The sequence below is a fragment of the Coregonus clupeaformis genome, chromosome 20 (assembly GCF_020615455.1).
Source record: "Coregonus clupeaformis isolate EN_2021a chromosome 20, ASM2061545v1, whole genome shotgun sequence".
In the NCBI taxonomy this organism is placed as follows: Eukaryota; Metazoa; Chordata; class Actinopteri; order Salmoniformes; family Salmonidae; genus Coregonus; species Coregonus clupeaformis.
The window spans coordinates 14313106-14340766 of NC_059211.1; the positions used below are offsets into that span (position 1 = coordinate 14313106).

Below are 27661 nucleotides of genomic sequence, written 5' to 3' on the forward strand. Positions count from 1 at the left end.
ATGATTTGGGAAGGCACACACCTGTCTATATAACGTCCCACAGTTGACAGTGCATGTCTGAGCAAAAACCAAGCCATAAGGTCGAAGGAATTGTCCGTAGAGCTCCAAGACAGGATTGTGTCTAGGCACAGATCTGGGGAAGGGTACCAAAACATTTCTGCAGCATTGAAGGTCCCCAAAAACACAGTGACAATCAAAAATGTAAAGCTGAAATGTCTTGAGTCAATAAGTATTCAATGTCTTTGTTATGGCAGGCCTAAATAAGTTCAGGTGTAAGAATGTACATAACAAATCGCATAATAAGTTGCAGGACGCATTCTGTGTTCAATTAAAGTGGTTAACATGATTTTTGAATGACTACCTCATCTCTGTACCCCACACATACAATTATCTGTAAGGTCCCTCAATCGAGTAATGCATTTCAAGGACAGATTCAACCACAAAGGGAGGTTTGCCAATGCCTTGCAAAGAAGGGCACCGATTGGTAGATGTGTAAAAATAAAAAAAGCAGATGCTGAATATTCATTTGAGCTTGGTGAAGCTATTAATTACACTTTGGATGGTGTATCAATACACCCAGTCACTACAAAGACACAGGCGTCTTTCCTAACTCAGTTGCCGGAGAAGAAGGAAACTCCTTAGGGATTTCACCATGAGGCAAATGGTGATTTTAAAACATTTACAGAGTTTAATGGTTGTGATATGAGAAAACTGAAGATGGATCAACAACATTGTAGTTACTCCACAATACTAACCTAAATGACAGAGTAAAAAGAAGGAAGCCTTTACACAATAAAAAATATTCCAAAACATGCATCTGTTTGCAACAAGGCACTTAAGTAATACTGTAAAAAATGTGGCAAAGAAATGTACTTTTTGTTCTGAATACAAAGCGTTATGTTTGGGGCAAATCCAACACAACTGAGTACCACTCTTCATATTTTCAACCATGGTGGTGGCTGCATCATGTTATGGGTATGCTTATCATCGGCAAGGGAGTTTTTTTTAGGATAGAAAGAAACCGGATACAGCTATAAGCACAGGCAAAATAATAGAGGAAAACCTGGTTCAGTCTGCTTTCCAACAGACACTGGGAGACGAATTCACCTTTCAGCAGGACAATAACCTAAAACACAAGGCCAAATCTACACTGGAGTTGCTTACCAAGACAACATTGAATGTTCCTGAGTGGCCTAGTTACAGATTTTACTTAAATTGATCTAGCAATGATCAACAACTAACTTGACAGAAGGGCACAATGGCACTTGATATTCTGATGCTAGCAATTCTCTGGTTGCCATCTCATACTCCCGCCAAAGTTCCCCTTTAACCCTGGGATTCGAACCAGCAACCCTGCAGTTACTAGACTGCTTCTCTAACATAGAGGCTAGTGTAGAAGCAGGAATCATAGACAGACAAACACTGGCAGATGGGCAGACAACCAGACAGACATACAAACATGGGCAGATTGACAGACAGACAAACATGGGCAGATTGAAAGACAGACAAACAAACAGACATATAGCCAGATAGACAGATATGGGCAGACAGGCAGACAGACAGACAGACAGACGGACAGAAAGACAGACAGACAGACAGACAGACAGACAGATTTGCATTTAACATTCCCCTCTCGTCAAGTTGGTGGAATCGAGAGGTACAGTGTGTGTATGAATACCTCAAATGCCCATATTAAACACTGTAATCAAGGCCGACATTTCCCTGGAAATAAACGTCTAATATAATTCTTAAAATGACAATTAGCCTGCAAATAGACGTGGGGTGATTATAAATTCCTTTCAGGAGGGGCAGCTTGGCTTAAAGCTGGGGGGAGGGGTGGCAGGGAGATCTGGAGGATTCATGCGGTTTGGGGATGGGGGGCAACCAGTCTTTGCAATCAGCGTTAAATAGAGCAGTTTTGTGCCTGTGTGATTGTCAAGTGGGCCATTACTGGCTGATAAGGGCACTTTTTCCCCCACGTCGCCCTGATTGGGCCCGAACACGTTGCACCGCCTCGCATGCTGTCCTGATGCAATCAGGGCCCTTTTGCCACTGCCATTTTCACCGCTGTGATTTCCACTGAATCCCTCATCGGCCCTCAGCCAACACTAGGCCCCCTTGAGCCTCAACGAGGGCCCATTCACATCAAGGAGAAAAGGTCACGCCAAAGTCATTGTGTCAATTGTAAACCACCACAATTTGGCCTCATTTCAATGAAACAAATAAGTAGTTAAAGCCCTAAAGTTTGAAAGAAAGCAAGGAAGTAGCAAATTATGGGATTTTAGAAGATTCATTTGGGGCGAATGCTTATAGTTTCTATCATCAATGATGCCCCGAATCTTGCACCTTAATCTTGATTTGCTCAAGCTGAATTATTATCTGTTCAAAACCCCTTGAATAAAACTATTGACATAATGACAATGTTTTGTTTCAATAAAATTCTTAGAGGAATCTCAAATAATCTACTACACTTATATTTGGTTTTTGTGTGTGACTATTGACCTGGGCCTGGTTTCCCAAAAGCAAAAGGCTATGTTCATCGTTAGAACCTTCGTAGGAGCATTGTTCAATCTCAGAGCTGTTTCCCAAAACCATTGTTACTAAAGTTGCTCTTGAAAAAGCTCGTTATTTAACGACTGTGTTTTTTTTTATAAATGAGGATTGCCGAATCATTTTGAAAGTAGGCCTACGCGGGGCACGTAATGTCACCGTGTAACTATATACACTACATGACCAAGAGTATGTGGACAGCTGCGCGTCGAACATCTCTTTCCAAAATCACGGGCATTAATACGGAGTTGGTCCCCCCTATAACAGCCTCCACTCTTCTGGGAAGGCTTTCCACTAGACTTGCTTCCATTCAGCCACAAGAGCATTAGTGAGGTCGGGCACTGATGTTGGGCGATTAGGCCTGGCTCACAGTTGGCGTTCCAATTAATCCCAAAGGTGTTCGGTGGGGTTGAGGTCAGGGCTCTGTGCAGGCCAGTCAAGTTCTTCCACACCGATCTCGACAAACCATTTCTGTATGGACCTGAGGGCATTGTCATGCTGAAACAGGAAAGGGCCTTCCCCAAACTGTTGCCACAAAGTTGGAAGCACAGAATCATCTAGAATGTAATTGTATAGGCCTCCTGTAGCTCAGTTGGTAGAGCATGGCACTTGCAACGCCAGGGTTGTGGGTTCGATTCCCACGGGGGGCCAGTATGAAAAATGTATGCGCTCACCAACTGTAAGTCGCTCTGGATAAGAGCGTCTGCTAAATGACTAAAATGTAAAAAAATGGTATGCTGTAGTGTTAAGATTTCCCTTCACTGCAACTAAGGGGCCTAGCCCGAACCATGAAAAACAGCCGCAGACCATTATTCTTCCTCCACCAAACTTTACAGTTGACACTGCATTGAGGCAGGTAGGGTTCTCCTGGCATCCACCAAACCCAGATTTGTTTGACGGACTCCAGAGTCCAATGGCAGCGAGCTTTACACCACTCCAGCCGACACTTGGCATTGCGCATGGTGATCTTAGGCTTGTGTGCGGCTGCTCGGCCATGGAAACCCATTTCATGAAGCTCCCGACGAACAGTTATTGTGCTGACATTGCTTTCAGAGGCAGTTTGGAACTCGGTAGTGAGTGTTGCAACTCGGCGGTCCCGTTCTGTGAGTTTATGTGGCCTACCACTTCACGGCTAAGCCGCTGTTGCTCCTAGACGTTTCCACTTCACAATAACAGCACTTACAGTTGACCGGGGCAGCTCTAGCAGGGCAGAAAGTTGTGAACTGAACTGTTGGATAGGTGGCATCGTATGACGGTGCCACTTTGAAAGTCACTGAGCTCTTCAGTAAGGCCATTCTACTGATAATGTATGTCTATGGAGATTGCATGGCTGTGTGCTCGATTTTATGTCAGCAATGGGTGTGGCGGAAATAGCCGAATCCACTAATTTGAAGGGGTGTCCACATACTTTGGTATATATAGTGTAGCTCCACTACACATTAATTCTAAATGTCTACTGCTTGCAAAATAAAAAAATTCAACTAGGCTAAATTGGTTCTTCTTACTATTCTGGTTGGCTGGAAAGTTTCACCATCAATTATTTCAGATCTACAGGAGTGCAAGCTTCACCATGGCACATACCGTGGCTATAAGTTGGCACATGATCATTATTAGAATATGGCAAATATGAGTCAATTATTACTTTCTATTCATGGTGGCTTTCGCGAGCTAGGCCTACCTGAGACATGAAACAGATAGGTGGGAGGCCATACAGGCTATCGCGAATTTATTTGCCTAAAAGGGTAATGGTAAACCTTCAACCACTACATTTGTATTCAACAATATGTTTTCTTTCGGCTGTTTTAGGTGTGACATCATTACATCCAGCTGATTTTATCTACACAAGAATAGTTAGGCTAAATGGAAACACACCCTAGCATGCAGGCAATTGTCGCATCTATTTTATATGCGAACTTAAATGTCGAAAAAAAATCACAGGACAATTTAATGGAAACATAGCTACTGACAATAATACAAAGTTGCCCATTTCTTTGCATATCAAGCGAAGGATATAGATGCTTCAAATGAAAACCGAGATTACTGTATTAAAATATAAATACAGTATAGGCTATAGCCCTACAGGCTATGTTTGAATGATATCGAAATCAATTTCATGTTGTTTCAATTGAGTTGTATCTATTTGTATGCTACTGTCAGTAATTTTTGCTTTGATGTATTTCATGATGTGCAACATGTGCACAATGATGTGCCAAATCTTGATTTAGTGCATTATTATAGGGTAAGCATTAGAATAAGCCGCCTCAATATTTGTAACCGTAGGTGATAATATTTCTCTAGGACAGTGGTATTCAAACTTTTTCAGCAGTAACCCCATTTTTTGGCTCCAGAATTTCCGGGGACCCCATTTTCCCCCCAAGATTTTCTCCCGATCCCACCGATTTTTTACATCAACAATCACATTCAATTCATTGCATTTTCAACTAAAAGAAACCAATAAATACATTTACTCAATATTATTTTTTCCCCCTCAAATTATCTTTCTCAAAAACGTTTGTATATTGTCCCATACAATAATCGGTACTTTTTTTTGTTCCTATTTTTGTATTATTATGATTCTTTTTTACAAGTTTGAATATCACTGCTATAGGAGCTGATCCATCGTCAGTGGGCTATTGTGGAATAATCCAAAAGCCTCGTTCACAATACATATAAACACTCCGTTATGTTGCGCGATGTCATGCATTTCAATCGGGACATCCGCAACGGAGTGGAAACACAACGCCCTCTTGTGGTTGAAGGCTCCGTTGCGAGACGGACACCGCATACTTGCTCTGTATAGCTCCGCATTGACATTATTGGTTCACAGTAGGTGAGGGCGGGGAGTCCTGTATAAACACAAACTCACTTCCTTGACAACTTCCTTCACAACAGTTCTGCGCTGCTCGGCGAAGCACAAGAAGTATGAATGCCCTGACTTCTGCAGAGGCAATATCACCATAAATGCTGCACAGCCAATGCAAACGTTGGAAACAGCATTTACGGTGATATGGCCACTGCAGATGTCAGGGCATTCATACTTCTTGTGCTTCGCTGAGCAGTGCAGAGCCCTTGTAAAGGAAGTGAGTTTGTGTTTATACAAGACCTCCCGCCCTCACCTACGGTCAACCAATCATGTCAATGGGGAGCTATATGGAGGCCTCCGCATTGTTAAAACATTTGTGAGGTCCCCGGCGATGCAGTACAGAGCTCAATTTGGCCTCTGCATGCCTCCAGAACTCCACAATTGCATCACATCCTCCATATGGAGCCTCCGACCACATTTTCGGATCAAGTATAAATTGGCTTGAAGTTCCATCTACCGGTTTTCCAAAAGCATTTTAAGGCTAAATTAATCGTTAGAACCTTCGTACAGTAGGAGCATCGTTAAGTCTCCAAGCTGTTTACCAAAACCATCGTTATTAACGTTGCACTTGAAAACTATCTTAATCCAACACCTCCTCAGTCCGCCCATAGAACAGCTAAATTGTTAGATGCTTTTTTGCCCTCCCGCGTTACTTTATATACGGAAGATCTCCGCTAAACATAGAATCACATGGTTTACCAATCTCTCTGTGACCGCCATAACTTCAGATTAAAATTGACCACAAATACAACGGTGCCAATGTCTTTGCAATTACTACAAACAAGCAATGTATAAAAATATGCTTCAAATGAAAACCGTGATGACTGCATTAAAATATAAATACAGTAGGCTATAGTCCTATTAAAATCATATTGAAATAAATTTCATGTTCAATAAATTGAGTTATATTTTGCTACTTAGGCTACAGTCTGTAATTATGGCTTGGTGTACAGGGAGAATACTGTAAGAACGGCCCATGTTCTGAATTATGTACATTTCAAAAGAGCTGAACAAATAGTTATATTGACAACGTCCGTCCTAGCTCGCTCAATAATGTCTTACTCGAAATTACGGTTTGCCTCTTGTCCGCACGTCGTCCCCTTATGCCATAGTTTGTACATCTCAATTGTCAGTAGAAACCACATTTGTTTAAGCAAGTCAGCCATATCAGCTGTTTTTTTTAAAGGCAGTAAATGAGGCTGAATGAAATGTTTTGCAGCCAGACAAGGCTCCGCTGATAGCCAGGTGTAACAGTGGTAAGGTGTTGGGACTGCTATTGGGACTGCTGTAGGCCCTAACAGTTTGTGGGCACTGTTTGTCACCGTTATAGTGCAATTAATGTATTGTTTAGTGTTGTGTTGTGTAGTGGCTTTGCTGGCATGCATAAAAAAAATAAAAAAAATTGTTTGCCCCACCAATATTTACATGCTAAAATCGCCACTGATCCAGACTGAAGAGAAATCTGCAAATTTTACATTTTTACATTTACATTTAAGTCATTTAGCAGACGCTCTTATCCAGAGCGACTTACAAATTAGAACTGCATGCCACAAAAGGCCAAATGACTAAAAACTCAAGCATTAAGTTAGAGCATATTGAGTATAAATATAGTAATCAGAACATAAATACTCTGTTCATTCATACACAGACTGTGGTGGTTCATGAAGACCAGGTGAAGCCTTCACATGTGCAACAAGAGTTCATGTATTTTCAGGGGGGGCAAAATTGAAGACAACACTCCAAATAATGTGTCCCTGACCACCTGAAGTGGTCAGCCAGATCTGAACACAATCCGACCACAATGCAACTTTTGTGTGTCTAGACCTGTCGTTTCAATGCGATCTTCGTATTCTGATAGCAGGTCAATGTCCCAGGTAAGTGTCAAGTGTAAACACAGCCGTAGAACAGCTAAGTGTGTGATATATGGTGCTTGCAACGCCAGGGCCAGTATGAAAATGTATGCACTCACTAACTGTAAGTCGCTCTGGATAAGAGCGTCTGCTAAATGACTAAAAAATTAAAATAATAATTGCACTATTACGGTGACAAACGGTGCCCACAAACTGTTAGGGCCTACATAAAGCTGTCCCAACAACTTACCACTGCTACACCTGGCTATCAGCGGAGCCTTGTCTGGCAGCGAAACAGTTCATTCAGCCTCATTTACTGCCTCTAAAAAAAATATAGCTGATATGGCTGACTTGCTTAAACACGTGGTTTCTACTGACAATTGAGATGTACAAACTATGGCACAAGGGGACGACGTGCGGATAAGAGGCAATCCGTAATTTCGATTAAGACATTATTGAGCGAGCTAGGATGGACGTAGTCAATATAACTATTTGTTCAGCACTTTAGAAATGTACAGTGACAGAATTCAGAACATGGGCTGTTCTTGCAGTGTTCTCCCTGTACACCAAGTCAGAACCGTAGGATAAATAAAGGGGCATACATGCAGATAATGAAAGCTTTTACAATATTCAATGATTACATTTCTCTAAAACAGGTTATAGGCTACATGTACACAACCAAGTCAGAACAGTAGGCGAAATTAAGAGGGGAAAATAGACCAAATTATTAGGGTGAGGCACATGGGCTACTAACAGCTTACTACACAACATACACTTAGTATTACTTTCTTAGCGACAGTATACATATCTCCCTGGCATATTACATCATTTATGCAGAAGCATACAATACTTTTTTGGACTCACCTTGTTGTGCTCACTTGAACAGGAAAGTGGAGTGGCGGTTCTTTGTGGGCAAGTTTTGTCATCAGACTTTGTCATCAAAGTCTGGCATTCTCTGGATTTATGGTGCTTTCAACACAACTGGGAACATCGGAAAAAAACAAGGTTGAATCATGATGATGTCAGTGATCTTCAGGTCGTAGCTCTAGAAAGAGGCCCAAATTCCCAACTTACAATTCTGAGTTGGATGACCATTCAAAACGTATTTTCCCAGTCTGAGCAATTTTTTCCTGAGTTCCCAGTTCTGAGTTAACAGTTGTTTTGAGCTCGGCAGAAATCATGCTGGATTGACAGCATGGCCAATGTTGAATGTTTATCATTTTAAGCTTGGAAAAGAGAACCTTAAACCGATAATTGGGACCACACACCCACTCCACTGAATAGCAAGCTAGTGATTGCTTTGCAATGCTTGCAGTTAGCCACTGATTCCTTCCAAACCACTCATTGTTGAATTTGCGATTTCCAACTTGTTGTGTAATGTTTATGTCCAATGGCTGATGAGCACTGATACGTTTTATCTATCATTTCTCTTCATTATTTCTCTTCATATGACAAGGATTTAAAAGAATTTGCCAGTAGATTGTCAACTTGATTCATGATGATGACTGCTGGCTAACATTTTGAAAGTATGATGTTGACATGATCAGTCCAAACAAAGCTACTGTAGAAAAAACGTGATTTGACTTCATTTTATTTGTGGCCAATGACCTTGAGCCTTCTTGGATGGGCACTTCTAAGGTAACTCTATGGCAGCACCCAAGGTTATTGAATTTTAGAGCTCAAACCTTAGATTTGGCAGTGACGTAGTGTCCCCATGAGTGACAGAACACTGAGCCAATCACAGCGCAACTAGAGAACATTACCAACCCCTATGCTCCTTATTTTCCGCTGGCTGCCCCACCACAACAGAAAGCACTGAGCTAGGCTGAAACACCTGCATTTTGGAGCTGCCTTACTCAAGAAAGCAAAAAAGAGACCATGTTTGTATGGAGGCTTTATTAACTCAATTATGTTTTTTTGTTGTTGTTTTTTTTACATTGTTTACAAACTGATATGTGACACCTATTCATGCCAAAATAACATGCAAAACAGGCAACCCCCCCAAAACAAATCTACAAACGTGGGGCTCAAAATAGGGCTGCAGTCCAAACCCAAAGTAGACAGCCCTCGGCGCTAAACCCTCAGCCCTTGAATGACGTTCTACATCATCACATCCGAGTGTACCTTAAGTTTAGCGCCGAGGGCTGTCTACTTCTATGGAGACAGTCAATTCAATTCAAGTGTAATGGAGAATTTGATTTTGCATGTGGTTTATTATCAAAACGTAAGGGACTCACCAACAAACCAACAGAGTGAATAGCCTAATCGTTAATTTAATCAATGAATGAATAATCATCTTATGATGAAAATAAATACCTATGATCAATAAAAGGAATGTAAAATAACACCCTGAAAATATTATGACATTCTGACCGACTGCAGCCTGTTTCCAGCCTTGGGTGTGCCATCAAAGCCAGTCAAAATGACTAATGAATTTCACTGAAGGTTATACAGTAGATCACAATGAGGTAAAACTGATAGATGAAACTTCCTAGTACCAGACATGTGCTATCACGTCAATTCCTTGTCATGCCAAATGGCAAGGAGTGGCATGATGGCACAACAGACTGGTAGCCAGGCTATAACTTTCCTTCTTCAGGAAAAATAAAAATAGATCTGGAGTTTTGAGAGAGGTTGAGCTGAAAAGATATTGAGGGTAAATTGAGATACAATTTCTTCACAATATGATGGTGTATGTAAAATGTGATAGTAAAATGACAATTGACTATGAAAAATCACTCAACACTGTAGCAAGCTTTGTGTAGAATTACTATTCCAATATATTTTGAGATTTTGTCATAAAACATTTGTTATAAAACATGAGATACAGGCTGGAACAAAAAGTGAAATTTTGTTGCATCTTTTTAGTAAAATAAATTAGGTAGTTTAATGAACATATTCAGATACTATACAACCAGCCTTTCATTACCAGTTAATTGAAATCAATGTTGTATTGTCAAATGCCCATGCTATAAAATCAAATAGGCCTAATGCCTCGACTGTCGTTTCATGGTTTATGCTCAAAATGTTCTGTGCCGTTTCATAAAAACAAATTTTAATCGAAAGTGATTTCATTTGAAATAACCACTTCGGCATACACTTAAATGCCTTTACATATGCTATAAAATACTCAAAAACAATGGTACCAATTAGAATACTCCATTGAGGTTAATTGTATGCCATTGTATGGCATTTTCCTCCTCCTAGGCTTATACAGTAGGCCATTTTTTTTTTTTTACGTTAGTGAATATTTGACAGGTAGGCGCGGCCAAAGCAGACAGGAAAATATGAATTATGTCCCTCCCTCAAGATAACAAAAGCTCCTGGGTTGGTATAGGCTAAACCTATAAGTAGGCTATTCTCGGATTCGAAGGAGACACATGGAATAATCTTACAACACATGTAACTACTCTTGAAAGGGATATTGACATTTGAAACTGTCAGGAAGTTGCTGTTGGGTTGTTTTGAGCAATACCGATAATCACAATTTAAATGCACTGGAAAATTGAACAGAAATTAGAATGTTGCAATGTTGTTGATGAGAATGAAAACGGTTCCAACGATGGGGTAAGTTCTGTTTTTCTAGCCTAGGACTAACCTACTTAAAAAAGAAAAGGATGCGTCAAAGATTCTGCTTTCATCGGAACAAGTATTGTGCCATCCTTTCAGGGCAGCCTGCAAAGATATAGCTATAGGTTTATTATAAAAAAGTGCGGAGAATGATAACAAAAGGGGTTGAAATTGAATTGCTTGAAATTACTTTACCAATTATACCTGTCAATATTATATTGTCTGTCTTATATAGCGGCAGGTTCAGTGTTTTCACTTCCTAAATATTCAGCAATTAAGGCTGAAGTAGTTAATGAGACCTCTTCACCTTTAGGTTGTCCCGGGCAAACGTTTGTGTCAAAATTAATTGGTGTTATTAAATAAATCAATTCCCTTTCCCTGTCTACCTCGCGCTGGTTTTGATTGACATGCGAAATTGATACGTTGGGGAGTCAACCGATGTACTAAGCAGTTCAGAATCCCCAAATGCAAATCTCAAGAGCATAATGCACATTTGATAACTATTACCTCAAGTGTCGCCTGTTTTTTGAAAGTAATGACTATCCTTCCCTTTTTAAATGTCATTTTGATAATCGCTGGGGTAGTCATGTTAAAAGGTGAAGAGGATGATAGTTATGGGATGTAGCTTGGGGAGTTTTTTTAAAGCGGCTGAGCGTGACAGACAAAAAAACCCTGTTCCTCTAGCTTGTCGTCATGTGTGAAGATTGCAAAGGCGACGCAGAGGTTATCCGCAGGTGGAGAGAGGGCAGGAGAGAAATTCTAATGGTAACATTTCCTAATTTGATCTAATGAATAATTTAAAAACGTTCTAAAAAATTCACCATGCATTAGGCTACTCACATGCGATTATGTTTAAGTTATAAAGGTAGAGAGGTTTGTTTGTTTTGTTTCAACCACATGAGCCTGTCAAAATCTTTAAAAAAGGCATTTTGCAAATAATAATAATAATTCGAATGGACCGGATAACCTGAGTAATTGGCGTCAATGCGTGATTTGCGCCAAAGTTTTTGTTAGCACCTGTATAAAGTAGGATTCGGCAGAACATGGTCTTAACTGCGGTATGTTTTTCATTTCAGGGTACACCGGTGGAAGTTTTGGATGACGATTCATGCTCGCTCGGCTCATCCTCCCCGTCGCTACAGGCGATGGTATCTGCACCTCTGTTGGGTAGAACTGTTTGTGCAAGTTGCAGTGAGGACATTTTGGATAAATACTTGCTGAAGGTAAAATTTGTGATTGCATCTTGTTTAAACGTTTCAATTTTTTTAGGGGTGTTCATTTTCGTGCATAGCTTGTACCTTTTGTATTGATTTTAGTCGACTTACTGTACAACAATAGGCTATTTTTGCATTAGCATTAGCCTACTACTAAATAATGTCAGAATATTCTTGTTATTTCATTATTGTATGTTTTTTTCATAGGTTAACGACTTGTGCTGGCATGTGCGTTGTCTCTCCTGTAGTGTGTGCCAAATATCGCTTGGAAGTCATACAAGTTGTTACATCAAAGAAAAAGAGGTCTTTTGCAAATTGGACTACTTTAGGTATTTCAAATTGTTCTTGAATCCTTCATACATATCCAATAAAATCGAGTTTAATTTTTTAACATTTAATTTAAGGCATTTTTATGCATGTGCATGTCATGGTATTTGGCTTAAATAATACATCAATAAATAAACATATTATTATCAGTTATGTGTAACACGTTATTTATAAGATTGGATAGCATGTAAAAACATTCTTTTTGGGTTAACCCTTATTTTATCAGGTAAATTGACTGAGAACACATTCTCATTTACAGCAACGACCTGGGGAATAGTTACAGGGGAGAGGAGGAGGGATATGCTTTTTATGCTTTTATTTTATTTTGCATTTAATTCCACGAATAAAACACCATCTAAACAAAATGGCAAGTATTTACCTGACTTTTAAAACCTGTAGCCTATTTATTGCAGAAGATATGGAACATGGTGCGCGTGCTGCGGCCGAAATATCCACTCTACAGACTGGGTCCGCCGGGCGAAGGGCAACGTGTACCACTTGGCGTGTTTCGCCTGTTTCTCCTGTAAGAGGCAGCTGTCCACGGGGGAAGAGTTTGCCCTGGTGGAGGAGAAGGTGCTGTGTCGTGTCCACTACGACTGTATGCTGGACAACCTGAAACGCGCGGTTGAGAAAGGTGAGCATGCTGCAGCGGAGTAATACAAATATTAGCACAATTTATGCCGGTATAGCGACCTGAATTATGATAGAAAATAAATCGAATAACTCATAATAATATGCAGCAATCTTTGTCAATTAAAACATATACTAATGATTATTTATTATCAACATAGGTGAAGTGGAGCCTAAATATGTAGTCCTAACAAAATAGATAATGTTGAAAGTGTTTCTTAAATTTCTGATATTTGCAAAGTTCCTGAATATACCCATGCTTAATGTGGTGTCTGGACAACTACTGCACCAGAAGCTCCTAACTTTTCAACTATGTGTATTGGATATGTTTGTTAATACGTTCTGGAAGCCACTGAGAAAACAACAATAGGATGAATGCATTATCTTTCATTAATATGTTCTAGTCAAATTGATCATAGATATGTATATTTTTTTACTGTACTGTAAAATACATAAACCAAAAGATAAATCCCCTTGACATTTGATAATAAAACAGACTACATTAGATTGTCAATTGATTGAAAGAAACAAAAACAAAAAACAACAACTATTGTCTCTGATAGGGAACAAAAGTAACTTCCCATTTCTCAGATAAGAAGCCATTTGGTGTATAGATGTCAATAAACAAGATGTCATATTAATGTCTTATGCTTGCCATGTCGAGTATCATGATTATGAGCTCATTAATTAAGAAGATCCATCATGTTATTTCAGGAAGTGGTGTGAACCTAGAGGGGGCGATGCCAACAGAACAGGAAGTGAATCAGCCCAAGCCGTCGAAAAGAGCGCGCACCAGCTTCACCGCTGACCAATTACAGGTGAGTATCACTGTCCTGTCGATCTCTCCCAAACATAGCCACAATATATAATTGTCAATAATGTCTGACTGTTCCCAGCCAATGGGTTCAGGCCAAGTGAGGAACAATGGATGACCACATGTGATTGACCTGTGATTGACCTCTTAGACCTTATGACCCCTCCAGGTGATGCAGGCTCAGTTTGCCCAGGACAACAACCCAGATGCCCAGACTCTGCAGAAGCTGGCAGAGCAGACAGGCCTGAGTAGGAGAGTCATACAGGTTAGATATTCATACACAGTTCGAACCAACACAGGCCTTAATCAGCATAGGACATTACTGAATTTCTGCAGTTAATTTGTAATATTTTTGAGGATTTGTTGTGTTGAAAAACGACAACTCTAAAACTCTAAAAACACCCCCTTGGTTTCCTGAAATCTCCTCAAAAACAGCATTCTGGGATGGGTACATCTGTTTACCAAAACAAGTGGTGGGGTGCCACTTTGTTGTTGTTTGAATTCCAGATTTCCACTTTAACCCTCATACTACCAACATCTTTTACATAAATGGATTACCAACTAGGGTCATTTTGACCCCAAGAAGAAACTACAGGAAAAAGCAGCAATCATAGCAAAATGTCAACTTAATTCATATCAAAACACCATTAGACATGTAAATAATTTTATCTGAAATAAAAAACGAATAAAAACAGACTTTATTTTAGCAAAATTACAGTTCATTAGTATATTTTGTTAAACAAAAAACAAAAACATATAAAAATAATATATATATATATATATATATATATATATATATATATTGTGACGTCACGAGAGGCTACACAGCTTTCAGCGGGATTGCTCAAGTAGTGCAAGGAGACCAGGTTCAACCAAAACAAGGATTTTATTAAAGGTCTTGGGAAACTAACGAAAGTATGACACAATTCTGTTCTCTGGTGGCTCTTTAAGGGTTAACAGTTCAGGGATGTCTCTTCCACATCCAAAATCATAACTCTCCCTCGCTCAAATAACTTTTCCCCAGTCTTACTGTATTCCACGTTGCAGCTAGTGGCCAACCCAGCAAAACGTCCTTCCAAATGTCCCACACGTATTTCCACAGGTGCATATATCCAAAGGTGAGTATTTCCCAAAGGTAAGTATCTCCAAATCCTTATATTCCTCATGGAAGTGGACGTGCAGCACTCTTGTCCTCCAGAGAGCCCAGGTTGGAGACTGTGTCTCTTCCCTTCCCAAACCTTCAGCTCATCAGCTCCTCATTTGTTTCAGCTGCGTGGGAAGATTGGCCATAGAGGGGTGGAGTTCCCGACCATACCAGCAGATGGAGCCATAGCTGTCTGGGTTTGCAGCCACCTCAGGGGGATGTAACGTCCCTCCAGGACACAGCCTCTCGTGACATCACACATCCCCCTCCTCGGGACCGACGTCCTCGTCGGGGTAAAGGCAGCGAAGAAGGCATCACGCCGGGAGAGGGCGTCCGCATTGCCGTGGGGGCTTCCCAGACTGCTCTCTCTTCAACTCCTCCAACTCTAGGACCAGGGACTCAGCCTCCTGTTGTCTCTCCTTGAGTTTCTTACTGAACGCATCAGCCTTGGTTTTAGCAGAGTTTAGCTTCTGTTGAGCAGCTTTCAGTTCCTTCTCTCTCTCTGCCTCCGCATTCTTCATCTTGTTCTCCAACACCTTGTACTTCTCCTCTGCCTTCTTCTGGACCTCCTTACTACTGCGCAGGGTCTCCTCACACTCCTCGATGGTCCTGTGCAGCCTCTCCAGCTCCTCCTGTTGCTTAGGGAAGGAGCTCTGTTGGAGTTTAGCCTGGAGGATATCTAACTCTTCTGTCTTCATGTCTAACTGTTGCTTTAACAAACGATACCTCTCAGCGGTCCCCTTCAGACCAGACAGTTCTTTGTCCAGATTCTGTAGCTCCGTCTCTGTGTCGGTCTGGGCACCTGCCATCCCTATCAGAGCCCGGGCGGGAGTGAGTAACTCGGAGGATTGCACCGGAGCCTTCCCAGGATGAGTCTTGCCTCTCCGTTTCCGAGGTACTCGGGTTATCCTCTCCTGAGACTCTCTCCAGAGTGGGTAAAAGGCTGGGCAGTCTCGTCCAATTAGGACAGGGACGGGAGGGAATCAACCACCCCCGCCGTCGTGTGTATGGTTCCCCGTGTGCTGGTCATTGTAAGTTCAGTAATGGGGTATTCTCTGGTGTCCCCATGGACACAGGAAACTGGGAGGACTTTCCCCGGGGTCAGACACGTTGGGCCCACCAAATCCTTACGCACCAGGGTGGCCCGGCTACCAGAATCCAGTAAGGCCTCCACATCATGGTGATTCACAGTTACCGGGCAGGTGGGGGGTCGATCTGGGCCGCCATCTACGACTCCCAAGAGCGAGGCAAAACGGTGTGTGGGTGCTGAGCTGGAGGACTCCGCAGTGGGCATAGGTTCATCGGCTGGTTTCCCACACTGCCAGGAGATATGTCCCATCTCCCCACACCGGTAACACTGTCGAAGTTTCCCCCTCCTGGTGTACTCTTCTTGGACCCGCCTGGTTTCTGGCTCCCCCTGGAGCCGGGATAAGTCCTGACGTGGCTGGGTTCGAGACCTTGGGGTCCTTTGGGACGGGTTCTTCCCATTTGTGGTGGGGCCGCACTCCTGGGGTCTTTTCGGGAAGCATTCAGCATCTCCGCTGTGGCCTGGTACTTTTCCACAGCTTCCACGGTCAGATCAGCCGTGGTCAAGGCCTGTTGACTGATGAACCGTTTTGCCTCATAAGGCAGGGCGCGTAGGTAACAATCCACCACAACGGCCTCCACCACCGCCGCTGCTGTATTCCTCTGCGGATCCAGCCATTTCCTTGCGATTCGGACAAGTTCATGCATCTGCGCCCGAGGAGGTTGGTCTGGTTGGAAGGTCCAGCCGTGAAAGCGCTGGGCCATACCAAACTTTGTGAGTCCATATCTGCTGAGGATCTCAGACTTCAGGGCATCATAGTCAGTAACCTGGTCAGGGCCCAGGTCCCGGACAGCATTCAGCGCTTCCCCGGTTAGAAAGGGGGCTAACAGACCAACCCACTGTTGCTTGGGCCAGGCTTCCCTAGTGGCCGTGGCCTCAAATGCATGCAGGTATGCCTCAATGTCATCGGTAGCTCCCATCTTAGATATAAAGTCACTTGCCTTTATTGGGCGGGTATTTTGGACCACCCTCTGTCTCTGCAACTGCAATTCCTCTGCCTTCAGAAGGTTGGCTTTCTTTTGCTCCTCCAAGAGAGCCACGTTTGCTTGCATCTGGGCTTGCTGGCCAGCAACAAGGGCTTTCAATATGTCCTCCATTTCAGTCGGCGGGGAGCCTACGGCCAACTTGGAAAACTGGGTGATCAAACCTTCGGTATCCTCCTCTGACATGCACTATTAACGCTTGAGCGTGCCTGTATTCTCCACCATCTGTGACGTCACGAGAGGCTACACAGCTTTCAGCGGGATTGCTCAAGTAGTGCAAGGAGACCAGGTTCAACCAAAACAAGGATTTTATTAAAGGTCTTGGGAAACTAACGAAAGTATGACACAATTCTGTTCTCTGGTGGCTCTTTAAGGGTTAACAGTTCAGGGATGTCTCTTCCACATCCAAAATCATAACTCTCCCTCGCTCAAATAACTTTTCCCCAGTCTTACTGTATTCCACGTTGCAGCTAGTGGCCAACCCAGCAAAACGTCCTTCCAAATGTCCCACACGTATTTCCACAGGTGCATATATCCAAAGGTGAGTATTTCCCAAAGGTAAGTATCTCCAAATCCTTATATTCCTCATGGAAGTGGACGTGCAGCACTCTTGTCCTCCAGAGAGCCCAGGTTGGAGACTGTGTCTCTTCCCTTCCCAAACCTTCAGCTCATCAGCTCCTCATTTGTTTCAGCTGCGTGGGAAGATTGGCCATAGAGGGGTGGAGTTCCCGACCATACCAGCAGATGGAGCCATAGCTGTCTGGGTTTGCAGCCACCTCAGGGGGATGTAACGTCCCTCCAGGACACAGCCTCTCGTGACATCACAATATATATATATATATATACAGTACAAGTCAAAAGTTTGGACACACTGACTCATTCAAGGGTTTTTCTTTATTTGTACTATTTTCTACATTGTAGAATAATAGTGAAGACATCAAAACTATGAAATAACACATATGGAATCATGTAGTAACCAAAAAAGTGTTAAACAAATCAGAATATATTTTATATTTGAGATTCTTCAAATAGCCACCCTTTGCCTTTATGACAGCTTTGCACATTCTTGGCATTCTCTCAACCAGCTTCACCTGGAATGCTTTTCCAACAGTCTTGAAGGAGTTCCCACATATGCTGAGCACATGTTGGCTGATTTTCTTCACTCTGCCGTCCGACTCATCCCAAACCATCTCAATTGGGTTGAGGTCGGGGGATTGTGGAGGCCAGGTCATCTGATGCAGCACTCCATCACTCTCCTTCTTGGTCAAATAGCCCTTACACAGCCTTGAGGTGTGTTGGGTCATTGTCCTGTTGAAAAACAAATTATAGTCCCACTAAGCCCAAACCAGATGGGTTGGCGTATCGCTGCAGAATGCTGTGGTAGCCATGCTGGTTAAGTGTGCCTTGAATTCTAAATAAATCACAGACAGTGTCACCAGCAAAGCACCCCCACACCATAACACCTCCTCCTCTATGCTTTACGGTGGGAAATACACATGCGGAGATCATCCATTCACCCACACCGCGTCTCACAAAGACACAGCGGTTGGAACCAAAAATCTCCAATTTGGACTCCAGACCAAATTACACATTTCCACCGGTCTAATGTCCATTGCTCGTGTTTCTTGGCCCAAGCAGGTCTTTTATTATTGGTGTCTTTTAGTAGTGGTTTCTTTGCAGCAATTCGACCATGAAGGCCTGATTCACACAGTCTCCTCTGCAGTTGATGTTGAGATGTGTCTCTTACTTGAACTCTGTGAAGCATTTATTTGGGCTGCAATCTGAGGTGCAGTTAACTCTAATGAACTTATCCTCTGCAGCAGAGGTAACTCTGGGTCTTCCTTTCCTGTGGCAGTCCTCATGAGAGCCAGTTTCATCATAGCGCTTGATGGTTGTTGCGACTGCGCTTGAAAAAACGTTCAAAGTTCTTGACATTTTCCGGATTGACTGTGCTTCATGTCTTAAAGTAATGATGGACTGTCGTTTCTATTTGCTTATTTGAGCTGTTCTTGCCATAATATGGACTTGGTCTTTTACCAAATAGGGCTATCTTCTGTATACCACCTCTACCTTGTCACAACACAACTGATTGGCTCAAACGCATTAAGAAGGAAAGAAATTCCGCAAATTAACTTTTAACAAGGCACACCTGTTAATAGAAATGCATTCCAGGTGACTACCTCATGAAGCTGGTTGAGAGAATGCCAAGAGAGTGCAAAGCTGTCCTCAAGGCAAAGGGTGGCTACTTTGAAGAATCTCAAATATAAAATATATTTTGATTTGTTTAACACTTCTTTGGTTACTACATGATTCCATATGTATTATTTCATAGTTGTTATGTCTTCACTATTATTCTACAATGTAGAAAATAGTAAAAATAAAGAAAAACCCTGGAATGAGGAGGTGTGTCCAAACTTTTGACTGGTACTGTATATATAATATTTCCAAAGTACAATCCACATACAGTGCCTTCAGAAAGTATTCACACCCCTTGACCCTTTCCACATTTTGTTGTGTTACAAAGTGGGATTAAACTTGATTTAATTGTCAGAAAAATCCTAACATTTGTAAACAATTAATGAAAAATAAAACACTAATTTATCTTGATTAGATAGGGATTCAACCCCTTGAGTCAATACATGTTAGAATCACCTTTGTCAGCGATTACAGCTGTGAGTCATTCTGGGTAAGTCTCTAAGAGCTTTGCACACCTGGATTGTGCAACATTTGCCCTTTATTATTTTCTAAATTCTTCAAACTCTGTCACATTGGTTGTTGATCATTGCTAGAAAACCATTTTCAGATCTCGCCATATGTTTTTAAGCCTATTTAAGTCAAAAATGTAACTGTGGGGTACAGAGATAAGGTAGTCTTTAAAAAATAATGTTAAACACTATTATTGCACACAGAGGGAGTCCATGCAACTTATTATGTGACTTGTTAAGCACATTTTTACTCCTGAACTTATTTAGGCTTGCCATAACAAAGGGGTGGAATACTTATTAACTCAAGATAATTCCACTTTGACACTATGGGGTATTGTGTGTAGGCCAGTAACAAAAAATCTCAATTTGATCCATTTTAAATTCAGGCTGTAACACAACACCAGCCCTCCTGTAGCTCAGTTGGTAGAGCAGGGCACTTGCAACGCCAGGGTTGTGGGTTCGATTCCCACGGGGGCCAGTATGAAAAATGTATGCACTAACTGTAAGTCGCTCTGGATTTGTAAAATGGTTATCCCACTGGCTATAGGGTGAACGCACCAATTTGCGAGTCGCTCTGGCTAAGAGCGTCTGCTAAATGACGTTAATGTGCCCTTGAGCAAGGCACTTAACCCTAATTGCTCCTGTAAGTCGCTCTGGATAAGAGCGTCTGCTAAATGACTAAAATGTAAAATGTAAATGTAAATAAGAGCGTCTGCTAAATGACAAAAATGTAAAAAAAAAAAAAAATGTGGAAAAAGTCAATGGGTGTGAATACATTCTGAAGGCACTGTCAGTACTAAAAAAAACAGATTTACCATCATTTCATTGTAGTATCATTTCGTTTTTAGAATTTGTAAGTAAATACAAATGACGTCATATTTACAGTGAGGGAAAAAAGTATTTGATCCCCTGCTGATTTTGTACGTTTGCCCACTGACAAAGACATGATCAGTCTATAATTTTTATGGTAGGTTTATTTGAACAGTGAAAGACAGAATAACAACAAAAAAATCCAGAAAAACGCATGTCTAAAACGTTATAAATTGATTTGCATTTTAATGAGGGAAATAAGTAATTGACCCCTCTGCAAAACATGACTTAGTACTTGGTGGCAAAACCCTTGTTGGCAATCACAGAGGTCAGACGTTTCTTGTAGTTGGCCACCAGGTTTGCATACATCTCAGGAGGGATTTTGTTCCACTCCTCTTTGCAGATGTTCTCCAAGTCATTAAGGTTTCTGGAGACTGGCTAGGCCACTCAAGGACCTTAATGTGCTTCTTCTTGAGCCACTCCTTTGTTGCCTTGGCCGTGTGTTTTGGGTCATTGTCATGCTGGAATACCCATCCACAACCCATTTTCAATGCCCTGGCTGAGGGAAGGAGGTTCTCACCCAAGATTTGATGGTACATGGCCCCGTCCATTGTCCCTTTGATGCGGTGAAGTTGTCCTGAAATACACCCCCAAAGCATAATGTTTCCACCTCCATGTTTTACGGTGGGGATGGTGTTCTTGGGGTCATAGGCAGCATTCCTCCTCCTCCAAACACGGCGAGTTGAGTTGATGCCAAAGAGCTCCATTTTGGTCTCATCTGACCACAACACTTTCACCCAGTTCTCCTCTGAATCATTCAGATGTTCATTGGCAAACTTCAGACGGGCCTGTATGTGCTTTCTTGAGCAGGGGACCTTGCGGGCGCTGCAGGATTTCAGTCCTTCACGGCGTAGTGTGTTACCAATTGTTTTCTTGGTGACTATGGTCCCAGCTGCCTTGAGATCATTGACAAGATCCTCCCGTGTAGTTCTGGGCTGATTCCTCACCGTTCTCATGATCATTGCAACTCCACAAGGTGAGATCTTGCATGGAGCCGCAGGCCGAGGGAGATTGACAGTTCTTTTGTGTTTCTTCCATTTGCGAATAATCGCACCAACTGTTGTCACCTTCTCACCAAGCTGCTTGGCGATGATCTTGTAGCCCATTCCAGCCTTGTGTAGGTCTACAATCTTGTCCCTGACATCCTTGGAGATCTCTTTGGTCTTGGCCATGGTGGAGAGTTTGGAATCTGATTGATTGATTGCTTCTGTGGACAGGTGTCTTTTATACAGGTAACAAACTGAGATTAGGAGCACTCCCTTTAAGAGTGTGCTCCTAATCTCAGCTCGTTACCTGTATAAAAGACACCTGGGAGCCAGAAATCTTTCTGATTGAGAGGGGGTCAAATAGTTATTTCCCTCATTAAAATGCAAATAAATTTATAACATTTTTGACATGCGTTTTCCTGGATTTTGTTGTTGTTATTCTGTCTCTCACTGTTCAAATAAACCTACCATTAAAATTATAGACTGATCATTTCTTTGTCAGTGGGCAAACGTACAAAATCAGCAGGGGATCAAATACTTTTTTCCCTCACTGAATGTGGTAAAACCGACACCAAAATTTAAAAGATACAATTTATCCATTGATCCTGAGAGACAACGACCATAAATATGGTGTAGTTTTCTTTAATTACTTACCCCGACAGCCAGCATTAGCATCTCTGCTAGTGAAACAATGGGAGTGGTAGTACCTACAGCAGGATGCTTCAAAAAGCATGCCCAAATCCTCAAAGTCACTTCAAACCAAATGTTATAGCCAGCCAAATACCATAACAAGTTGCACATATAGAATATTGGAGGATATTATAGGAATTCTGGTATTTATATAACATTTCCAGAAGAATAACTTTTTTTCAGAGAGTACACACCAATACAGCACTATGTACAGTGCATTCGGAAAGTATTCAGATCCCTTGACCTTTTCCACATTTTGCTACGTTACAGCCTTATTCTAAAATGTATTAAATATGTTTTCCCCCTCATCAATCTACACACAATACCCCATAATGACAAAGCAAAAACAGGTTAACATTTTTGCAAATGTATTCAAAATAAAAAACGGAAATATAACATTTACATAAGTATTCAGACCCTTTCCTATGAGACTCGAAATTGAGCTCAGGTGCATCCTGTTTCCATTGATCATCCTTGAGATGTTTCTACAACTTTATTGGAGTCCACCTGTGGTAAATTCAATTGATTACATAAGCTGCTCCAGCTTTGCAGGTGATCTGTCTATCTGGTCAAAATCACTAATACAGGTCCCCCTCCACCCTTTGATGATACTGTATGTATAACTGAATATTATGTAAAATAAATACTTTTTTAGATTTGCCTTAGAATACCTACTTTTCAGAAAATACACACCAATACAGCTCTCTGTAGATTCAGAGTGTTTCTGAGTTCTGTATTGCAGTACTATCAAGTATTTATACCATTGGCAGACGTTGTATACCATTGGCAGATGTATATGTTTTTTAAAAGTTACTTTTTGTATTGTACACGGTCATACGATACGTGGTATAGAAAAGTACAATCTCAGGCGAGATGACATGGTGTGCTATATCTCGGCAGATGATCGGTCTATCTGGTCAAAATCACTGATACAGGTCCCCCTCCACCCTCTGGTGGTATGGATAACTTGATATTAAGTCTCCAGAGGAATCTAGATTACAATAAAGGTCCTATTAATCAAATTACTACACTCTTAGAAAAAATAGTTCCATAAGGGTTCTTTGCGGAGGGATAGGGTTCTACCAATAACCGTTTTGATCAGAATAACCCTTTTTGGAAGTCAAGGGTTCTTTGTAAGGCAAAGGGTTCTACCTAGAACCTTTAACATACTAAGAACTGTTTTTGGAAGAAAGGGTTCTTTGATGATTCTTTGGAAAGCAAGAAGGATTATTTGGAAGGGAAGAAGGGTTCTACATAGAACCATGTATAATATTTCCCAGCATGTTCTATTGCAGGGAGATTTTCTGAATTGTTTGTTTTACTGTAATATCTGTGTTTTTGCATGTACATTGATTGGTTGATTAATCTTATGCTACAGGAAGATAAAGAACATACCGTTTTCTAAACTAATCCGATCTGTTAGTAATTGGATTTATTGCACCAGTTACTGAGATGGTTGTTCCAGTTTAGATGATTTATGTAGTCTCAGTATTCAATCTTCCCTACCCTGGCAGTCATTCTGAATGCAGGTTGCGGGTGATTAACAATTCCACTTGTTGGATATCCTAACTCTGGCTGGATTCCAATAGGAATTACACATCACTTTGCAAGCCAGCATAATGTGACTTGCAGGCCTGATGTGGCCTGTAAACCAGGAGATTCATAACACCACTGTGTTAGGGTGTAACTAGGCCCTCAAAGAAACACCTTATGATATACAGTACAGTATGTAATGTATTGTCATAAATAATTCAATTTTAAAGTATATAAAAATAAAATGTATGCACTCACTACCTCTGGAAAAGAGCGTCTGCTAAATGACAAAAAAATAAGAAAAAGGCTAATAAGGCTGGTGGAACTGTTTATAGAGGGTTCTAGGAAGAACCCTCCAAATATAAAAGGGTTATCTGTAGAACCCTTCATAGAGGGTTCTAGGTAGAACCATATAAAGGGGGTTCTTTGAAGAACCCTACATATAGGGTTCCAGATAGAACCCTCTGCAAAGGGTTCTACCTAGCACCAAGAAGGGTTCCGCTATGGGGACAAACCGAAGAACCCTGTATGGTTCTACTTAGCACCTTTGTTTTTAAGAGTGTATAGGCAGAAATAGGTGCTTTTGGCTGGGGTCAAAATTACCCCAAAGGACTTCAATTTAAAAAAAAGTCCATATTGATACAGAAACACTAAACAATTATTTGGATTTATTAAGAACAAGTTGATTGACACAGTCATGAACATTTTGAATAATTGAACAAACCATCTTAAATTGACCCCAGTCGGTAGGTAGTAAGTATGAGGGTTAACACACATCAATTAAGTGTGCCACTATTGAACGCTAGTACTAAAACATGGCACTACTTACTGTATATCCATCCAGGTTTGGTTCCAGAACTGCAGAGCACGCCATAAGAAGCATGTGAGCCCCAACCACTCCTCAGCCACCCCCCTGTCCTCCCTGCAGCCCGGTCGCCACTCCCAGCCCACCCCAGCCCCAGAAGAGCTGCAGTACACAGCCTACGGCAACCCAGAGGGCTCCATGCTCACCGCGCTGCACTCCTACATCGATGGTAAGCTGAGAGATAGCCTGTGAGATGGCACCCTGGTCCCTTTATAATGCTCTACTTTTGGACCCTATGAGCCCTGGTCAAATGTAGTGCACTATAAAGTGAATAGGGTGCCATTTGGGACGCACTATAGGCTGCACCAGAGACATATAGAAAGACATACGAGTATGACTCTGGGCTGCACTGTGTTTAGCAGTCAATTAGAGTTATAGGAGCAGTAATCTCTTCTGGACAGACTATGTAATATAAATGGTATCATTTAACATTATGTGTGTCAAAAGACTTACAAGAGACAGTATTTCCGGTGCTCTGGTTTTCTGCCACTGGTTATTTGGACATATCAGGATTGGGTGATGGTGGTGCTTAAAGTGGGAAGGGGGATTTCAAGCAATGATTTCAAGTGTAACGTTTTCGGAATGGGGGGGAACCTAATCGAGTATCTGACCCAATTACTCAAGATTTTAGTTCTGGTTTTCTGAGATTATAGAAACAGATTTAATAGAAGAGATATTAGGGCTTTGACGAAACATTCGTTTTGAATATGGGACACGTCCCTAATGGCACCATATTCCCAAGATAGTGCACTACTTTCAACCAGAGCTCTATGTGCCCTAAAAGACCAGAGTAGTGCACTATAAAGTAGTGATGGATGTATTATTTGAGTGTCTCATGCTAGTCCTCTATCTCTCCACAGTGCACTCCCCTCAGTCTATGCTGTTCCATCCCCTGCTGCCCCCCCATTCCATGGCCTCCCTGCCTGTGACCCACGCCTGAGCCACACACACACACACACACACAGGAACATGTCAATTTGCCAGAGCCTCACACACTACCAGGGATCTAGCAGGTTTCTTGGCACATTAATTAATTGTAACATTTCATGTGACTTATCACTAAAGGTCTTGTTAGAAGCCTTATCTGTCTGAAAGGAGCCCCATACACACTCAAGTTGTACAACTGATGTACAACGCATTTGTCACAAACGTTTTTTTCTCCCCCAAAAATAAAAATAATAATTACACAAGCACAGTGGTTAAGTAAACATGTTTGTGCATACACACTCTTTGTTGTATCACACAAATATGAGTTGTATCACAACCATTGTGTCATACTTTGTACATCAGCTGGATAACCTGTGTGTACATAGCTTTGTGTATTTATTGCAAAGTGCCACAGTTTGATGCCGATCTTTTATCAAAGGGGGAAAACTAGACTGCCATTGACAAACCATTGTGACGTTTATCTTAAATTATGAATTCTTTGTACATTAGTATTTGAATTATTGTTGTTTCATGTATTTATTGTATGTGATTAAGAAAATAAATGTTTATTGACAAAATTACTTTATAAAATAGTGACAGTTTCTACTCACATCAACAACCAACAGTACCACAATGCAGCAAAGCAAAATGGAAAAATGGGTTCAGTCAATGTCATAAATGTAATGTTTATTTTTTAAGAATGATAAATGGCATGGAATGCACCTCAAAAATAATTAATAAGTCAGGAATGGTTGATTAGCATCAATTTATTTAAAAAATGAAAGCAAACCCCAATCAAATATTATTGTGATTAAATAATATGCATATATAAAGTCCAAATATGCCAAATTCTTTACATTTTAAAAATACATTTCTGAACGATGTTAGGAATCTACCATTGGTGAGAGGTCACAGACATGTCAAAATGAATTTATTCTCTCCGCAAGAGGCTTTTAGCTTCTTGTCACTGTGCTGTTTGTAATCTGTCCTTGCGTTGTCCTTGAGAGGCAGAGGGAAACTAAGGCACACACTAACTCACCATGAGCTTTTACTTGTGTCTACTTGTTGTCTGTGGTAAAACAAAATAATTCACTTCCCAAAGAGGGAGGGATTCTTCTTATTTACCTCCTTATCTGATTTGTCAAAGGTACAGCATTCTACCACATGGCGATGGAAATTAGTGGGTGAGTAGAAAGATAAATGACTACATACTGTATATTCTTTTGTCATCTTGTGCCTTCAGAAAGTATTGACACCCCTTGCCTTTTCCACATTTTGTTGTGTTACAGCCTGAATGTAAAATTGATTAAATGTAGATTTTGTGTCACTGGCCTACACACAATACCCCATAATGTCAAAGTGGACTTTTTTACTAATTAATAAAAATTGAAAAGCTGAAATGTCTTGAGTCAATAAGTATTCAACTCCTAAAGTTCAGGAGTAAAAATACTTTACTGACTACCTCATCTCTGTACCCACACATACAATTATCTTTAAGATCCCTCAGTCGAGCAGTTACATTTGTTTTTGTTTTAACTGAGTCCGCAACTCCCGTGCGGACTCAGGAGCGGCGAAGGTCGAGAGCCATGCGTCCTCCGAAAACACTACCCCGCCAAGCCGCACTGCTTCTTGACACACTGCTCGCTTAACCCGGAAGCCAGTCGCAACAATGTGTCAGAGGGGGGCGAAGGCAGCGTGCATGCGCCCGGCCGCCACAAGGAGTCGCGAGACAAGGACATCCCAGCCGGCTAAACCCTCCCCTAACCCGGACGACGCTGGGCCAATTGTGCGCCGCCTCCCGGTCGCGGCCGGCTGCGACACCCTGGGATCGAACCCGGATCTGTAGAGACGCCTCCAGCATTGATCAGTGCCTTAGACCGCTGCGCCACTCGGAAGGCCCTCAAGCAGTTAATTTCAAACACAGATTCAATCACAAAGACCATGGAGGTTTTCAAATGCCTTGCAGAGAAGGGCACCTATTGGTAGATAGGTAAACATGTAAAATAAAGCAGACATTGAATATCCCTTTGAGCATGGTGAAGTTATTCATTAC

General features: G+C 41.5%; 1 protein-coding gene across 2 annotated transcripts; it reads left to right on the plus strand.

The window, feature by feature from the left end:
- Window positions 1-10652: 10652 nt before the first annotated feature.
- LOC121532765 (LIM/homeobox protein Lhx8-like) lies at window positions 10653-26189 on the plus strand. Of its 2 annotated transcripts, none has more exons than XM_045205778.1 (8): window positions 10653-10830; window positions 11910-12056; window positions 12255-12376; window positions 12788-13008; window positions 13719-13822; window positions 13988-14083; window positions 24661-24850; window positions 25542-26189. In XM_045205778.1, exons 1-8 carry the CDS (start codon window positions 10756-10758, stop codon window positions 25619-25621), a joined length of 1035 nt encoding a protein of 344 aa, XP_045061713.1. In that variant the 5' UTR covers window positions 10653-10755; the 3' UTR covers window positions 25622-26189. The 2 variants fall into 2 exon arrangements, with proteins under 2 accessions (XP_045061713.1, XP_045061714.1); XM_045205779.1 differs by lacking the exon at window positions 10653-10830 and adding an exon at window positions 11502-11598.
- Window positions 26190-27661: the final 1472 nt, after the last annotated feature.